General features: G+C 29.1%; 1 protein-coding gene across 3 annotated transcripts in view; it reads right to left on the bottom strand.

Annotated features, from left to right (window-relative positions):
* Window positions 1-19469, bottom strand: part of LOC113795311 (uncharacterized) — a 34756-nt gene extending 15287 nt beyond the window's left edge. For all 3 annotated transcript variants that reach the window (XM_075821644.1, XM_075821645.1, XM_075821646.1), the window contains exons 1-2: window positions 17094-19469; window positions 3515-4168 (exon numbers count right to left, since the gene is read on the bottom strand). In XM_075821644.1, coding sequence (XP_075677759.1) covers window positions 3515-4168; window positions 17094-18879 — 2440 coding nt within the window. In that variant the 5' untranslated portion in view covers window positions 18880-19469. The remainder of the gene's footprint in view (window positions 1-3514; window positions 4169-17093) is intronic.
* Window positions 19470-19937: the final 468 nt, after the last annotated feature.

Raw genomic sequence — 19937 nt, 5'->3', positions numbered from 1 at the left:
TTGTTGTTGTTGTTGTTTTGATTACAGAATCGTTTTTCACTACAAAATGTAAATGGCTACATTTTTTATCAGATGAATCAGTGTGTGTGTGGAAATTTGATTGAAAATTTCCGAAAAACAAGAAATTCAAAAAAAATGGTCAACAAAAAAAAAGACTTTCCAAGGATAAGTCATTTAGGAATTAATTTGTATCCAAATTTTGTTTATGTTTTGGCTTTAAAACTTTTCAGTTCAGATAAATCTTTAGATTCAAAAAAAACCATTTCACATCGCTACATTGCCAATGAATTTCGGATTATATTCCAGCAAGAAAGAAAAACATTTATGGATGGCTATCAAATGGATTTTCTTTCAAAAAATTTGATGCTTATTTTGGATATTTTTTTCCATCTCGGATGCATAAATCTTAATGTTTTTTTTGAAAAATTCAGCATATGTCAAATGAGAAAATGGAAAAATTTTCTTTGGTTTTACGATGATCATTATTTTATTTTTCGGGTTGTTTTTTAAACCTTTTTTTTATTATTTTGTTTTGTTTTGGCTTTGAAAAAACACAGTGAAAGTTTTGTTTCTTCTGGAAACAACGATGATGACCTTGGTCGGAAATTTTTCAACTGAAAATGTTTTGACAAACCACCACTGTGGTTGACAATTTCTTTTTATTACAATTTTTCAATTATGATGATGATGAAGGGAGAAAAACAGATGTGAACATTGAGAAAATCTTTCCAGGAAAACCGGAACAACAACAACAACAAATAAATTCATCAAATTTTAAAACTATTTTAACCTTTTCTGGTTGATGTGGATGTTTTTTACGGGTAATAAAAACAAAAACATTTTCATTGATGATGATAGAGATTTTTGGAGAATTTTGTAATAATTTTCGAGGAGAAATTTCACGACAATCTTTCCAGAAAGAAAAAAATTCTGAAACACTAAGAAATATTCCAGGAAAGCAAGAGGGAGCAAACGAAAATCCGAACCTATAATATTTTCAAAAAAAATGGAAATGGTTGGCCAACAATCAACCAACTAAATTAACCATTTTTACTCTACCTTTTTTCCATTCCATTACATTTACATTTTGTCACCAAAATTTTCTGCAAACAAATCATACAGAATTGGGAAATTTTGGAAAAAATGGTTATGGTTTTTTCCACTGTTGTTGTTGCTAAATGAATGTAACCTTCGAGCCAGAAAAAAACATTTTTTCCAAAAAAATGCCACAAAAGGTTGGGTCGACAAACACAAAAATACCGGCTATATATTTCAACCAGATTGACAGAGTCAAGATATATTCAGTGTTCATTCACCTTGTTGTGTTTGCTGGTTGTCTGATTGCTGTTTGCTATTCGCTATGCTTTTCTGGTCTAGTTTGATCTGGTTTTTTGCTTTTGCTGTTGTTGTTGTGGCAGTCAAAATAGGTATTTAATGCCCGGTTATTATACATAATCATCATCATCATTATTGATTGTGTGTAACCATGGAAAACAAAAACGATGATTAAGTAGAAATAGTGAGAAAAAATGTATCCAAAAAAAGAAGACGAAGGTTATTTATTTGGAAAAAAATGATATATTTTTCTTCTCGATAGAAATGATTTGTAGCAACGTTGACGACGACGAAATAGTAAAGGTAAGAGAGAGAGAGAGAGAGGTACCTTTTAACAACAAGAAATAAGGTGGTAGATAGAAATAGGCAGGCAGGTAGGTGAAAATTCAAACGACAACAACAACAACAACAAAGGTAGGTTTGTCTATAATTTTTTTTTCGGTTTCTACTTCTACCCAACACACAAAACATGGCTAGTCAAAACATAGCCAAAAAGATTAATTGCGAATCGAAACAAAAAAAAACTAAACTAACTAACAAAATGAAACTAAACTAAATTGATGATGATCATTTCAGAAGAAGAAAATGGCTTTTTTTTTCTTGGTGGCGAAGGCCTTGACAACAACAACAATAAAGGTGCCTTTCTTGAATGACTTCTTCCCTCCATGAAATTACCATCGATTTATCCCCACCATCACCACTACAACTACCAACCAACCATTGAAGAATTCATAATGATGATGAATGTAAAGTTGAATAATGAATTTTTTTTCATTCTTTTTCTTCGTAATCAAACTTTTTTTTTCTTCTCCAAAACTCGATTGAAAAGCTATCAAATTCAATTTGTTTGTTTGTTTGTTGGAAATCTAATTTGAAACATTGTCAATAAAACTCCGATGTTGTTGTTGATCGATCAGTTTTATTTCGATAATCAACAACAACAAAATATTGGACAATGGAAACAAACAGAAAAACTTGAATCAAACGAATGATGAAAATCGCAAAACAAAAATCAAATTTTTAGATAAGAAAATGATTTTGTAAATGATGATGATGATGATGAATAGATTTTTCCTCGGAAAAAACGATTAAAACAAATTTTAATCGTAATCAAAACATACACAGACAAATCAAGATAATCATCATAATCATCATCATCATCATTATGATCAACATCAAGATATAAATGTAGTGAAATTATCCATTAACTCATTAAGTAAGAATAGTGAAAAAAAAACAATGAAAATTCTCATAAACATTATTCAAACTAAACTAAACTAACAACAAGGTCTAAATAGTCGAAATGACTTAAACCGTTTAACCCGATTCATTCATTTATCATGTATCTAACGAGCCATATCATTATTATTATTATCGAACCTATAACCATCAGTGTTATAATGATGATTATGATGAGAATTTGTCAACTTTTTCATTTAAAAAAACAACGAGAAAAAAATTTTTGACATTTTCTTTTGCGAAATAAGATGAAAATACCACACACAAACAATTTGCATATAGCTTTGTTTTCCCTCTCTCTTTCTCTCTCTCTCTTTCTCTCACTCCCTCTTGTTATGTAATTACAATGATGATAATCTATCTAAGGATCATCATTTGTTGTCAAAAAAAAAACTGCGAGAATGGAAATAGTTGGACAAGCAAAAACAAACACTATAAATATCTGTAGAAAACATAACTTCATATGGCTATACTACTAATGATAATGATCATCATCATTGCATCAAAGATTATCATTATCATCATCAAGACAAAACAAACAAATCATAATTGATAGTTTTTTGAAAATTTGTTCCCTCTCTCTCTCCTTCTGCTTCTAAATTTATTAAGTGTCATTCATTGGATTTTTTCAAAATTTTTGATGAACATTGTGTGTGGCTTTTCAACAACTTTTTTTTATCGACAACAACAACAATCAACAACAACAACAACAACAACAAAAGGACAACAACAACAACAATCAACAACAACAACAACAAAAGGACAACAACAACAACAAATTCTTACTATAATAAACACTATAATGAATAATGAATAATCATCATCATCATCATTGATGAGATAAGAGGGGATTTATTCATTCATTTTTTGTTTGTTGTTGTTGCTTTGGACAACAATTTCAAAAGCAAAAAAAAACAGAATTTGAAATGTAAAAACTTACATGATGCATCATCATTGACCATAATTTCCGGTGATGAACGATTACCAGTTGCTGTTGCTGCTGTTGTTGTTGATGATGATGATAAATGATGTCCAGTATTATTCATCATTAATGGACCATTCATTATTGATCGTTGATGATTTGATATTGTTGATGCCGAAGTTGTTGCGGATTGATGATGATGACCACCACCACCACCAATAGTTGATGATGGTGTATGATGTAGAATTGTATTTGGCTGTTGTTGTTGGGAATTATGATTCATATGTTGACCACTGGATGACAGCAGTGATTCTAAAGATGTTGTTTTCGATGGACTATTATTCAATTGTTGTTGTTGCTGCTTTGCTGTTGATTTTGTTGTTGTTGGCGATGATATTTTTGTTGTTGTTGTTGTTGTCGATATTGTTGTTGTTGATGATGTAGATGTTGTTGTTGTTGTTATTGTTGATTTTTGTTGTTGTTGTTGTGCTTGTTGTATCATTTTTTGATGTTGTTCAGGTGAAATAACTTCCGGTACAGCAATACCAAGCTCTTCTTCTTGTTCTTGTTGTCGACGTAATGCAACCTGTGCTGCCATTATTTTTTTACGTTGATTTGTTAGATCACATTTTGCACACTGACAATCTTTCCATAGACAAAAACGTTTATGATCTACAAAAGAAAAAATGAAAAAGTGAAATTCGTAAAAGCAAACGGATCAACGCATAAGAATTGCCAAGGCTAAAGGTCAAAAGGCAGAGTTTATTCAAAACACGCACACACACACATTACACACCTACCGATAATTATAAGGAGGAGATTCTTTCTTTAGTCATTCTAAACATTCACTATTTTCTCTTTAACATTGTAAACACTGTTAAACTCAAGAGGGTAACATATTAGCAAAGAATTTTCAACAATATTCAGACATTTCTGGAATAAACCAGAACAACAACAAAAAAAACGTGACCATCATGATGTAGGCTGATGATCATTAAGGAAATAGGTCCAAAATAGGAAAGTACTTGATTGATTGATTGATTTGATTTGATCTGGAATCTTTTTTAAAAAACATTTTCTTTTTTCCCTCTTTCTTAATGGTTTGGAGGGCCTCTGAACATTACATAATCAACAAGATTTACTTAAAAATAGTTGTTTAAAATTGGCAACCGAATAAGCTAAATTCCAAGTAACTAATCGAAATTGTCCTTGGACAAAACTAAACGAAGTTTATTCACAAAACACACTCACGAGAATTTCGTAAACGAACACACAAAAATGTTTACAACGTAATGTCTGTTTGGTTAGTTAGTTAGTTGTTAGTTGGTTTGACTGTCTGTTTCTAGTTATAATCGTAGACCACACAAATACTTTCACACACACTGAACACATCCGTTTTTTTTCTTTAGGTTCTTAATTCTGTGAATTGAAAATGAAAATTTTCAAAAAAAAAGCTAGGAAAAAAATTCATTGGAAATAAGGATTTTCATCAGTTTTTTTCATTTTTGGTTTGGAGTTTTTTCATTTTGGTTAACAAACGACTTTCCAATGTCAATCAACCAATCTTTTTTTGTCAAAACGCATTTTTGACACATCCACATATTGAATGGCATGACATGATATCATTCGAATTCTTCGGGAATTAATTACCGAAAAAAACAAAACAAGAACAACACGAAATTAATCAAATCAAATATGAATCCAATCTTGTGGTTTAATTTTTTTTCTTAATCCTTCGTTATTTTCAATTTCAAAATATTCGCATCTCAATATCGATGTTGTTTTCTTTTGGTTTCTTTTCATTTCATCAATCAATCAATCGATAAGAAAACAGAATTGAGTAGAGAATTCTGCAACAGAATCATATTAATAAATTCAGAAAGAATCTCAGAAAAATCAATAAAAAAATACTGATTGAATGAAGCCAGAATATTCCAGTTTTGTATGTTGAAATTCAGGGATAGAAAAATAGTTATTGTTCTTGTTATTTACAAAAGAATTATTTGTAATTCTGTGTTTTTTTTTCTGTAACAAATATAATTTGTAAATAACCATATGGTAAAAACTGGCTAAAGGAAACCATAACAAAAGAACAGAGAAATTTTCTGGAAAAGCCCAGGAAAAAAAGAATAAATGAAAAAATAATAATGATTTTGGATTTTCAATTACAAATTACAAATTATTATTATTATTATTAAGAGAGAATCCGAAAAAAAATCAATGAAATCAATTCGAAGAACGTTTTACGAATCAAAAGATGGTAATAAATGTATGATGATGATGATGATGATAATGGTAAATGTAGCAATCAAATTACAATTTTGAATTGAAATTACTTTTTTTTGCAGAACCTAGTAATTCAATGAGAAAAAAAATCAAAACAATTTCTTTCTTGTTTTTCATCTTTAGAATGTATCGTTTTATTCGTTCGTTTGATTAGTCATTTGGAAACAATATTTGAATTGAGATAAACATTTGTTTTGTTTTTTTGTTACTTCAATTTTGTAAAAATTGATTTTTTTTTTGTGAAATTGAAATCAATATCATCATCATCATCATCATCATCATTGTTTTACCATTATCATTATCTAGGGAGAGAGAGAGAGAGAGAGAGAGAGAGAGAGAGAGAGAGAGAGAGAGAGAGAGAGAGAGAGAGAGAGAGAGAGAGAGAGAGAGAGAAGAATTTGAATTGTAATTCGTTAATGATAATGATGATACTATTAGTGTAGGGTATATATTGATTCTTGAAATGAATTCTGTTCTGTAAATATTATCATTTGACCTTCACCGAATATGATGATGATGGCAACAGTCATATGATGACGATGATAATGTTTTTGACCTTGTACATCATCATGTGATCATTGTGGCTACATCACATGACAACAGAATAGTTCAACAACAACAACGGAAAAAGGCCAAAAGTAAAAAATTCATGTGATGATTTCCATTGAACACGAGTTCATTGAAACCATGTGATATATAAGTGTTTGTGTGTGTGATGTGTTTGGGTTGTTCAAGGTTAAAACCCGAATGGATTCCCATATGATCACCATGATGATGATGTGTGTGTGTGGGTGAAAAGTTCATTGAAATGTTAGCCTCTCTCTCTCACTATATCATCAAATCAATTTTTGTTTGGTTTGGTTTTTTTGGAATAGTCCAAAATGATAAAAATAAAGGGTAGGATTATTTTGGGGATGTTTGGATGTTAAACGTTTTTGAAAGCATCCTATGAGATTCAGAAATTTGAAATTTTCTTTAACACTTTACTCGTTTCGGATCAGAGACAGAGACAGAAAAAAACATCAAACATTTCAAAAATGGAAAAAAAGGATTTATCATTTGAAAATGATTGAAATTTCTTTTTTTTGCAATGAAAATTTTCAAATTGATCGAAAGGTGTTTTGGCAAATGATGATGACTATTTCGAATGAAAAATAAACTATTTCAACATTGAAAATTATGAAGCTATAAGCAGCAGAAGTGAAATTCTGAATTTTTTTTTTTTTTTGGTGAAAGAATTTCCGGAATTTTTGGTTTTTGACAATTTTTTTTTGTTGAAATTGGAGAATTAAGCAATGAATTTTCGACATTTTTTTAGTGGAAAAAAATTTATTCAAAATGAAAAATTATTTTCATCATCAACAGCAGCAGCAATTTACGAAGAAATGAAAATTACTCCACACACTCGCTTGAGAATTTATTCAAAAATATTAATCATCCGAACCAGCAACAACAACATTAATGAAGCAATGTTTTTTAATGGCCAAAAATTAATTTGCCACTTTTTTTGCTATCGTTATACGATATTTGTTTTGTTTTTTTTAGTTGAAAATTTTCAATTGAAAAATATCGATTGATTGATTGATAATCGATTCCCATTTTGAATAATGTTTGTTTTTTTGTACGAAAAGGGATGGGAAGAATTCAATTTTCCATATGATTATTGTTCGCTTTGGTCGTTGTCATAGAACCATAATTTTCTTCATAGATATTTTGAAATATAATCGATCAATCAATCAATCAATCAATCATTTCAAATGGGATAATCAATAAACAAAATTTGCCTACTTTGTTTGCTACCACAAACCTGAAATTCAAAACGCAAAATTATTATTATTATTATCTATGTTTTACGAAGGGTAAAAAACATATTTTTGATTCAAAAGACCATCATCATCATCCGATGATTATGGTGCGTGCATTGATGCCATCATTCTGCCATTGATTTATCAAGAATAAGTTTTTCTTTCTTGTTGAAGAAAAGATTTATGAGATTCTTGCCAGAAATTCTATTCTTTTTTCCTCTCAAAAATATGCAAGGAAAACAAACAAACAGAATCAGGTTTTCTTTTTTTTCTCATTCTTTTTCCACTCACTATCTTGGAACACACAATTAATAATGATGTTTGAACCAAACAACAACAGCAACAACAAAAACATTCATTGTGAATTGCCAAAAAATAATAAATGTCGATGACATAAACAGATGATGATGATGATGATAATTTCACAAGTTAATCGAAGAAAATAAAAGAAAAGAAAAATGGAAAGTTTATTTATTTGCATTGAAAATCCATTTTCCAGTTAAGGGAGAAAAAAAAATCCATTCCCCAACAACAACAAAATTATTCCACAAAAAATCTGATGCTGATTACCATATTATCATTTTTCTTCTTTTTTTTCGTTCGTTAATATTTTTATCAAGAAAACAACAAATCTCGAGATTGAAAAAAAAAGGTTCCACACACACACAAATCACACATCCATAGTTAATGTTGTTGTTGTGAATGAGGATTCGCGTGCCAATCATTCATCAATCATTAATTTGAATGAATTGAAAAGAGAGAGAGATTTAAATTTTAGTTATCTAAAATGGCCAATGAATTTGGTTGGAATTTGAATAATTTTCCATTCTTTCTGAACATTCTTCAACATTGAAAAGAATTTAAATTAACAACAAAACTTTTTCTTTTGCTGATCATCATCATCATGATTGAGTATGAATAAGTTAATCAATCGTAATGAAAACATTTCAATTTTTGTTTGCTACATTTTTGCTTGTTATGCTTAAATAATTTTGGAAACCTTTTTTTACTAACACTCCAAACACCCGAAATGATTTTTATTTTTCGGATCGAAATTCATTCAATTTCTCCTTTTTTTGCACTTGATAACTTGATTTCGAAATTAATTTTTCGAAAAAAACTTTTAATTTTCTCATCAATCTAACACATTTCGTTTTTTCATTTTCATTTGCTTATTCAAAGAATATTTTGCTACATAAAAAATTTTTTGGATACAATTATTACCAAATCCAAACACGCATGCTCCAATCAATTTTGCTACATTTAAAATAACAAAAAAATGGATACATTATAATATCAAAGACCAAACAAATCATCATTATCTTAAAGCTGTAATCACAACTATCATCATCATCATCATCATCAGTAGTGATGGTGGTGGTGGATAAAAACTGTGATTTAATGCGACACACACACACCCACAGCAGCAGCAACCGAGAAAAAAACCTCGAAAAAAATTCAATTTAAAGCAAAGTAAAATGAAACAAAATAATCGCTACAATTTTCAATGAAAATAATGACAAAAAAAACAAAATAATTTAATAAATTATGGTCGTCTATGGTTATCACATACAGACAATGTGTTTTTTTTCGTTTTGTTTTTTTCATCGTGAAATTCGTGATTTCAATTTATATATGTATTTTTCGTGTCCAAATTGAATGGAATTGAAATTAATAATACAAAAAAAACGAAACGACAGCCACGTTCAAATATTCATATTTAAATGAAGAAAAACAGATTGTCAAAAACGGAATATTCTCGAAGCTAAAATCGTTTATCGAAAATCATTTTAAGGGATAGAAACAAAAAAAACAATGAATGATGATAAATAACATATTATTAATAGGTGATTATATTCTGATGATGATGATGGTGCATTTATATAATATTTTTCGGACCATTTATGTTGAAATAGAAAAACAAAAAATTCAAAACCAGAATCGAAACCAGTGAAAAAAAACTAACCAGTAAAGAGAAGGGAGAAACAAAAATGCAATAAAGAACCTAAAATTCTCATTATGAATATAAACTACCCGAAAAATCATCAAACAGGAGAATCTACCTAGTTTTCTGACCACTGCTACTGAATTTTTAAATTGTTTTTTTTTCGTTATGGATACTTTTTTTGTTTCTACATTTTTGTGGGAAACATTTCGTGATTCATAATTTTGATATGAAATTTAGTAACACAGTTTACAAAACAAACAAACAAAATTATCCATTTTTTATTATTATTTCAATAAAATAATGATGATAAGTCGTTATATATGGTAGCCATTTTTGTTTTGCTACAAAAAACAAAAAAAAACAAAATGTCGGACATGTCCATTCGTATATGACATTAAATAATTTTTTTATTTTTTGATAAAATTAATATCTTTTTCGTTTGTTTTGACCATCATCATCATTATCATTATCATCGTTGTTGTTGTTGTTGTTGACGCAATATATTTTATTGCTGAAAATTCATTTTATCATCATTATAATGATGATGATGATGATGATGGAAACAATAAAGTTCCGGAAATCATATCAAATGACAACAACAGCAGCAGCAGCAGCATCAGTAAAGAATTATATTCTGGCAATGGATTTTTTTATTTAAAGAATTTATTTCAAATTCTTTAAAAACCAATAAATAATTTTACATAAATGTCACATTATTTATGGATAACTCTCAAATGCCAAATTTTCAAATTTTTTGTTGGTTTTCTTCTTCTCTTTCTATATAAATCCATTTCAGAAACATTGTTCTGGTTACGAGATGGGGGGTGAAAAATGAATTTTTATTTTCAGGTTTCCCTCCCCCTCCACACACACACAAACAAACATTTATTTGAAAGTTAATAAAATATATTCTGTATATGATTATTATTATTATCATCATATACAGAATCATAACATATTTTATGTGTTTAGTACATTGGATAAAGAATGGCTAGAGGAGGGGGAGAGAGATTCAGTGAATAAAATATTCTTCAATTCAATTTCAAATATTTTCTCCACTATTTCCCCCTCCTCTGTCCACATCACATTCATTTTTATTTAAGTACACAGTGCAAAAAAGCAAAAATTATGGACCAATGTTTTGCAAGATGGGGGAAAAGTAGAATTTGTCCTCCCCATCTCAAAAAAAAAGAAGAAGAAAATAAAACAATGAAACATAATATTACATAAACACACACACACAGTAATTCGTATATAAATTTTTGTTTTGTTTTGTAAAATATGAGACTAATAATAATAGGCAAGAGAGAGAGAGAGAGAGAGAGAGAGAGAGAGAGAGAGAGAGAGAGAGAGAGATATGGCATTTAGTTAGTCAGTGTGGTAATATAACCAGCGGTTTTTAAAGGAAATGTAGGCTGATGATGATGATGATGATGATGATCATAAGTTTTGAAAAAGAAATAAAGAAGAAATGTCCCGTTCCATTTTGGGTTGTGTGTTCGTTATTTATGGCTATGAATATGGCTTCTTTGTTTGTTTTTTGTTTTTTGTTCCTTTTACTGAACATAATGATGATTATGATTCAGAATTTTATACGGAAATCCTAGGAATGAAAAAGAAAATTCTGCGAATCATTTTTATTGATATTTTTATCCCCAAATCAAATGTCAAATCCGATTTATTTATTTATTTTTGAAATGGGAAATTTTATTTAACTTTTTCAGATTTCAATGATGGTTGTTCTAAATGATTAAAATTTAACAAATTTTCTTTTTAATTGATTCTTTTTGTTATTAATCGATAGAAACATATCGATTTTTTCTATTGTTGTTTGTAAGTGTGTATTTCTTTTCTTTGCTTTTTTTGTAGCAAAATGAATACAAATTTCAGAAATAAAGTAGCAAAAAAAACAAATGAACAATAATTGTAGCAAACATTCGATTCGATACATTTGACCATTGTGTGTGTCATAAAATTCCTTGTTTTTTGCTTTCTCCTGATTCAATGTGCGCATGTCAATGAATTGAAAAGAAAGATCAGAATTCATTTTTTTTCTTTAAAAAAATGGATAACGATTTTTTTTCTTGAACGAACAACAAAAACAAAGATAACACGATTCTTGTGAATGAAGGATAATAACAAGTTGATTAATGTCTGGAACATCAATTTTTGTTTTTTAATTTTCAAAGATAAAAATTGATTGAAATCAATCAATTTCTTTTGGAAAGATTTCCTATTTCAATGACGTCCACTTTATATTTTTTTCAATTATGATTTTTTCGAAATCAAATCATCTGAAAAGCGAAACAAAAATCCTTTTCCACATTGAATAAATTGATGATATCAATAATAATGATGATTATGAATAGAGATGTAGCAAACGATGAAGAAATTCAATTTTTTTTGCACTTTAATTTAGTAAAAAGATTGAGAAAATTTCCGGGGAATTTTTTCTTACTTATTCCTTCTTTTGGTTAGTTTTTGTTTCATCAAATTCGTTCAATGAAATAGCCATATGGCCAGTGTTATCTGTTATGGCTGTTGCAAATTTTTTGGGCTACGATTTGGCTACAATCTAATATTCTTTATTTTTTGTTTATGGATGGACATAATAAAGATGAGTCTTTGAAAAATGGCCCATCTTATCTTGAAGTGAATGTTATTTTCAAATTTCTTTTTCCTCTTTCTATATTTACCAATAATGTTTTTTGAAGGAAAAATTTCTTTCGTTGTCCTGTTGACAAAATATAAAAGGATAAGAAAAATAGCCACAAGTAAAAACGGAGATTTGAATTATTAAAAATTAAGTTTTTCAAGAAAAAATGTTTATTAAAACTGAACAGAATCCATCCAAAGATGTTTCAACAATATGAATTCTGTTTCGAATTGAACCGTGTTGTTTTTTTTCCTTCGATGACAAATTTATTATTTATAACAAATTGTGAATTCAATCAACCCGGAAAATCTTCATTCAAAGCTACAAAATTGCTGTTATTTACTCAACAACAACAGAAAAAATATTGTTGTTCGGAATGTTGTTGTTCGTTTCGTTTAGCCGGATTTAAACGACGAAGAAAATTTCCCCAATGAATTCTAAATCATTTTGGAACAATTGTAGAAAGAATCATAAATCTTTTGGATCACAAAATTGATTGATTTTTTTTTTTTGGTTGTTTGAAACGCCATTAATTTGAAATCGCCAGAGAGAGAGAGAGAGAGAGAGAGAGAGAGAGAGAGAGAGAGAGAGAGAGAGAGAGAGAGAAAACAATTTTTGATCCAAAAAATTTTGACATTTTTATCCATCCAAATATTGAAGCTAAACAAGAATTTTGACAATTAAGATTTCCCAATGAAAACAAAAAACCTGATTGATACAAAAAAAAAAAAAGTTGACAAATATTTTCTGTTTAAAATTGTTATCTTGTTTATTTCGATACTTTTTTTCAGATAAACTTTCCAAAAAACATCCCGAAAAAAAATTCCCATCAATATATTTATTCATATATGAATGTTATGCAATCGGGTTCAAACTATAAATTCTGATTCAATTTGCAATACCACTGTTCTTTGAAATCGGAAAAAAAACAAAAAACAAAACTTTTTTTTCAATGAAAATAAATTCCAGATTCCAGAGTAAGAATTTAGTGAAGAAAGAAAATACAAAAGTCGAAGGATTTCCATTCGGGAAAATCCAGGCAAATATTTTTTTAACACCTCTTTCTTTTTTTTTGCTACTATTCTTCATCTCGATAAGATTACGCAATATGTTGAATGTAATTATCAATAGTGAATGAAACTTTTATTTTATTTCATATCTCTTATTTACAAAAGGTCTGGGTCAATGTAATCTGGAAATTTAGCATTTATTACAAAAGATAAATAAACAAATAAAAAAATCAATATTCACCTGGTTCTTCTTCCAAACCAGGGAGTCCTTCATCTACATCCCAGAGAGTACCTCTTACTCCCCGATCCTTACATACAATCTCGAATGTAGATTTCAAAGAACTATATTGAATAAATGCCATAATTTTTTTGTTAATGCCCAACATTTGCATATATTTATTATTGTATTTAGTCACTAAGCCATCCCATGATAGCACTACCGGAATGTTGCTTGTCGAGAATGTAGGATACATGACTTTAAGAGAATTTGCCAATAGATCATACTTATGATGTTTCGTGATTTCGGTCGTGGAAATTATATTTTTGTTTGTAATTCCTATTTCAATGATATCAATATTGCGATTGTTGTTATCTTGAACATAAATGTCTGGTTTGTTTTCCGTAATTGTTTGATTGTGGGTATAGATTGGTGTATCAGATTTAATTATTATGGACCCATCTTTGTTGCACATCGATTTTTCGGTTTTGTGGAGACCAATTTTATTATTTTTAGTGAAACCAAATTTCTTCATAATATGCAAATGGCAACACTTTAAAACTCTATCATGGCGACTCATTTACATGGTTGGTTGCTGGTTGGGAGACTTCAACCGAACGGTCGTGAATGAATATATTAATAAACTGATAAACTTTGAAAGGTTTTAATGATAATAATTCCTAACAAAAACAACGGCAGCAATAATTTTTAATTTCAATTCTGTTTTTGTTGTTGTTGTTGTTGTCTTTTTCATTGACATCTACTTTTAAGTTGCTTAAGCTTTCAAATTCCTTCCTAATCAATGTGTATTTGTAGCCAATTCTGTTGTTGTTGTTGTTGTAACCCTGACTAATTAATTCTAATCTTTTTTTTTGTAGCGTTTTTTTGTTGTAATTTTTTATTCCATTCACATATTCTGTGTGTGTGTCTGGGGGGTTTTTATATTAAAAAAAAAAGATTTGTAATGAAAAAAAATTTTCAATTTCATCATCATGTTGTTGTTGTTGTTGCCAATATTGTTTTTTGTTGTTGTTGTTGTTCGACTATCAATAAAATAAATGACAAAAACAACAACAACAACAACAAAATATAATCAAACGAATGAAAAAAATAACGATGTTCCATGGATACTTTTGAACTGTCCGTTTTTTTATTATTATTGTAGCGTTTCATGAAAACAAAAATGTCGATACCATTTGCTACAATTCTTATCATTTGAAAAATAAATAAAAAAAACATATAAAGCTACAAAGTTTGAATTGAAAATTCTTTTCGTCTATTCGTTCATTGGACCCATTTATCTATTTATGGATTTTATTTGTTATTTGTTATTGTTTGTTCACAATAGAAAAACATCCATTTGCTACAAGATTGTTCAAGATTGTGTCGTTTCGTGTTGTTATTGTATATTGAGATCATCATCATCATCATTTTAAGTTCAATTTAGTTTCATCTTTAAATCTTTTAAAATGTTTTGGTCCATCAATTTTTCAAATAAAAGAGGGGGGAGGTGGTTGTGGATAGAAGAGGGTAGAAATGTTGTTTTCGCTAATATTTTGATTGGATTTTTCTTTTTTCTTCTTTCACATCTGATCATTTTTGTTTTGTGTTTCGACAACAACGAAAAAAAACATTGTACAGCATTTAATTATTAAAAATAGAGAAAAAAAACATCATAAATTGAATTGAAATTTTAAAGTAACAAAAAAAACAACAACAAAATTTTTGCTACAAATAAATTTAGCATCACCAAAATAGTGAGAGAGAGAAAGAGAAATAAAATAAAAAGCTAATCATTTTAATGATAATATTTCCTCATCATTTTTGTTTTGTTTTTTGTTTTTTGTTTCGAGAAACGATCATCATCATTATTGTAAAAAATGATAGTTATTAGTAGCTTTATAGCCCATATAACATACATTTACACATTTTTTTTCTGGATACAAACAAAACAGGATATTTGATCGGATGTTTTTCGGATTCCGGTAGTAAATATATAATCCTATGATATAATATATAACGATGGATACATTTATATTTTGAAAAAGGCGATTTTCAAAACAAAAAAAAAATTGTAGCTAATTTTGTCTATCAAAAATGAATAGAAACATGTAGCATTTTTTTTTATGTGGAAACAAATGAATCAACAGAAAAAAACAAAAATAAAAAGTTATAATGTAAATCTCTTCTCTCATTGATTTTTGTCTAAATTTTTTTTTCAAAAAAAAGGAAAAAGGAAATTATAGTGAAAAAAATAGATATTTTTATTTCACTTCATTCACCACTACTATGTGGATCATCATTTGTTATAATTGATTATTTGATGGCTGTGATTTTCGCTTCTGGTTCCAATTTTTTTATTATTTGAAAAACAGAACAGAACAACAAACAAATCAATATTAATAATTAATGTCGATTAGACAACGCTAAATGCAACCGAATTAATGTTTGATGTTTCTTTTCTTTTTCAAAAAAATTGTATATTTTTGATGATTTGAGAGATAAACAATGAATAATGAAACAAAACAAACAAAAAAATGTAGCCATTTTTCCCATTTTGTAGCAATTGAAATGAATAGAATATAAGGGAAAAATAAACAAAAACGCCAACAACAATAATAATGATAATAATCTACAGACAGGTCAAGCGATATACAACAAAAAAAAATGTAGCCAAATGGAATTGTACAAACAAACAAAAATTTTTATTACATTTTTCCAAAATAATGGATACAAATATCAGGATAATGTTATCCCATTTATTATGGATTCGTTTGTTTGGTATTATTATTTGGTTAGTTTTTTGTTTTGTTTTGTTCCATTGAATTTTCAATGAAAATTTTTATTAAATGTAAACAAGAAAAATGACTGAAATCGATTTTGATCAAAAATCGATTTCAGATTTTCATGTAATATTTTCTGGTAATATTAAAAAACGAGACATCCAAATCATGACCCTTAACACCAGAAAAGCAGATAAATTTTGTTTAAAGGTTGATGATGATGATGATAATGAGATGAATAAAAAATTCAAGGATGTTGTCGAGGTCAGAACCCAACCCTTTTAAAAAAAAATTCAATGGCTGTAAAGAATTTGTTTTTTTTCACAACACATAAAACCAATTCAAATCATCATGCATGATGCAATGATGAGAAAGTAATAAAAATATCAACCATGCGCAGCAATGGATTTTTTTTTTGTTTAAAATTTATTATACATCAATTTGGCTACACTGAATTTTCGCTACAAATTTCATTGATTCTTTCTAATTTTTTTCTAAACAAAGAGAGAGAGAGAGAGAAAAAACTTTTTTTGGCAAATTCATTACGACCATTGAACTATCATTATCTGCAGGGTGAACACTGATGATGATGATGAAAAAAAGTCGTAAATTATTTTTTGAATGTGAAAAAAAAAGGACGAAGAACATTATTATTATTTACTACCACGCCATTCGCATATATAACATGTGGACATTACAAACACACACACAGAGAATGTTCATTTGGTGGCTAGTCAAAAGAAATAAAAAATAAAAAAAAATGGCAGCCAAATTTTTAAAGTTTTTTTTTCTCTAATTTTCCAGGTTAATTGTTCAAATGTCACTGATCTCTTTCTTTCTTTTTTCATCAGTTTCGAAACTTCATTTTTTTTTTTTTTGAATTCAAACTTACTTTTTACCGGTACACTTGAACCATGATTACGACATTTTGAACATTTTGGATGTCTTGATGGATTATCATTTGATTGACTGGAATTTGATGCGCAACTATTTGCATCAATAGCAGCTATTGCTGCTGATGTTGATAATGTTGTTGCTGTTGTTGTTGCAGATGCGGATGCTGTTGTTGTTGTCGATGAATGACCACCACCACCACCACCACTACCAATACGAGTTGATGAACCAAACGATGATACAGAAAATAGATCATCATCATCACTATTATCATTTATTGATGATTGTTGTGATGATGATGTTGAAAATTTAAATATTTTTTGAAATCCAGCCATTGATGATGATGATGATTCAATTGATTGTTGTTGTTGTTGTTGTTGTTGTTGTGGATCACCAACATTATGTATTGATGGTGATCTTGAACGTTTATTATGACCATTATTTAAACCTTGTTGTTGTTGATGTTGCTGATGATGATTAATTGTTGATAATATTGGTGAAGATGGTTGTGATGAATTTCCTGTTACAATTGGTGATGCTACTGCAGCTGAACGTAAAACTTGTTCAAATGTTGTTGTTGTTGTTGCTGGTGATGAATGTGCTGGCAATGGTGAATGTAGATTTAAATGTTGATGATGATGATTATTATGTATCATATTTGAATGTGGAATATGTATCGGAAGATGATGTTGATGATGATGATTATTATGAATACTTGATGGTGGTAATGGAGGTGGAGGTGGCGGCGGTAATACACCGGTTAAACCATTAGCTAAATGATGATGATGATGATGATGAGATGCTGCTAATGCAGCTACTGTATGATTTGAATGAATCGGAAGCGATGATGATGATGGCAGCGGTGGTGGCGGTGGTTGATGATGATGGTGATGCGAAAGCGGATGATGTGGAGATGATCCATGATTAAAATGTGATGGATGATGATGATGATTCATATTGATCATTAAAGCAGCAGCGGCTGCTGCTGCAGCTGCTGCAGTTGCCGCTGCCGCTGTAGCAGAATTATCAGTTGTTGGACTATTACTATTACGTCCACTTGTAGTCATTATTGAATTGGCTGGTGAAATTGTTTTTATCGAAGATGATGTTGATGTTGTTGATGATGTTGGTAAATAGAATGCCGATGTTGGTGATTGATGAAACAATGATAATGATGGTGATGATGTTGAAATTGTTCGTGATTGTTGTTTGATAATGTGCGTATTATTATTATTATTTTCAATATAATCAATATTTGGCTTTGTTAATTGAATTGATTCATCCGAATCAATATTCGATAATGATGATGATGATGGTGATGATGGTGATGATGATGATAATGAACAATATTCGTTGATGAATTTTTTCTTTAATTTACAATTTTGTTTCAATTGAATTGATGGTGATGATGAAATTGAATTCAACGATGATGATTGTATAGAATTTGATTCATTCAATGTTTTTAATTTACCATTTGATGATATAATCGATACAATTGAATGTGTCGAAGGTGATGATGATGATGATGATGTTGCTACTTTTTCAGATGATTCTTGTACAGTTTCTTTCAAAATAATATCATTATTTTTATCATGTTCATTTTTATCATTATTATTATCATTATTTGTTGAATTAATCATCATTATCATTGCATTATCAATCGTTGATGATGATGATGATGATGATTTAGTTGATATTTCAGAAGTTGCGTTTGCAGCAGCTGCTGCTGCTGCTGCGGCGGCTGCGGCTGATGCTGCGGATGCTTGCTGTTTAGCATAGATCATTTCTTTTTTTGGAAATTCTTTTCCATATTTTTCTTTTGCCTATTTTGCTTTTCTCAAGAATTCCCGGATTTTTTATGTTTTTTGGCACTGGTGTAATGATTGGTTAATTTGAATAAGAAGATAAGATAGATTCTGTGACGAAAAATAAACTTTCTAATACGCTTTGGTTATTTGTAAGTAAAAAAACTTTTTGAAAATTTGATTTTCTTCTCTGTTTTATTTTGAATCGAAATACCGATTATTTTGTTAAGAAAAATTTTGTTTGCCTAAAAAATTTGATAAAATTCCTAATTTAGATTTGCCACTTTGAAAGCTAAGGCAAATTGAAAAATTTTTACAATTTTGAATTTGATTCAAAATTTTCAATTAGAAAAATATCAATCTATTCCGTTGATTTTGTTGTTTTCTTGCGATGATGATGAGTATATGTAGCATTTTCGAAGCAGGATGATTGTATGGTGATGTTTGTGCGAATTAACATCTGTGCGAATCTTCGAGTTGATCGATAATTCGAATGCAAAATTCACTACAAACACACAGACACAATGAAGATTGTTCGGTTATCATTTTCTTATTCAGGTAATAATCAATCTGTTGAATCAAAATTATAAAAAAGAAAGGAAAAATTCAAATTCAATTAGATTTCGGATCAAATTAAAGAGAGGGGAAGGAGGGAGGGAGAAAAAATTGCGAAAGAAAATTAACACTTAAACACTTATTTAATATTAAAATTTCAACATTTAAAAATGAATTTTCAAAATGATCGAAAAATTGTTGTTTCTTATCGAAAATGCGGATAAATTAGACATTGAGGAAATGATTTTGTTAATAATGTTAATAAAAAGACAACCGATATCTTTGAGGAGGCGGTTATCCATGGTCGTAGCTAGGCCGGATGGAGAATTCCGGACATTATTGAGGGCTAATTCGGATGTAGCAAGCGAAAGATTTTCTGGCTGTTTAAGGATGAAACCACCAGAAGAACCATTGGATACGGAGGAGTGATTTTTTAAAGATTTTTTTCGAAAAATTGTCAACAGCGAGGTCTCAAAATCCAG

This window comes from Dermatophagoides pteronyssinus, unplaced genomic scaffold (genome assembly GCF_027571235.1).
Source record: "Dermatophagoides pteronyssinus isolate colony J.1.1.1.1 unplaced genomic scaffold, Derpt_VIB-CSIC_2022.12 sq0012, whole genome shotgun sequence".
NCBI lineage: Eukaryota > Metazoa > Arthropoda > Arachnida > Sarcoptiformes > Pyroglyphidae > Dermatophagoides > Dermatophagoides pteronyssinus.
Note: the sequence above shows the minus strand (reverse complement) of the source record. Positions and strands in the feature narration are given on the sequence as shown.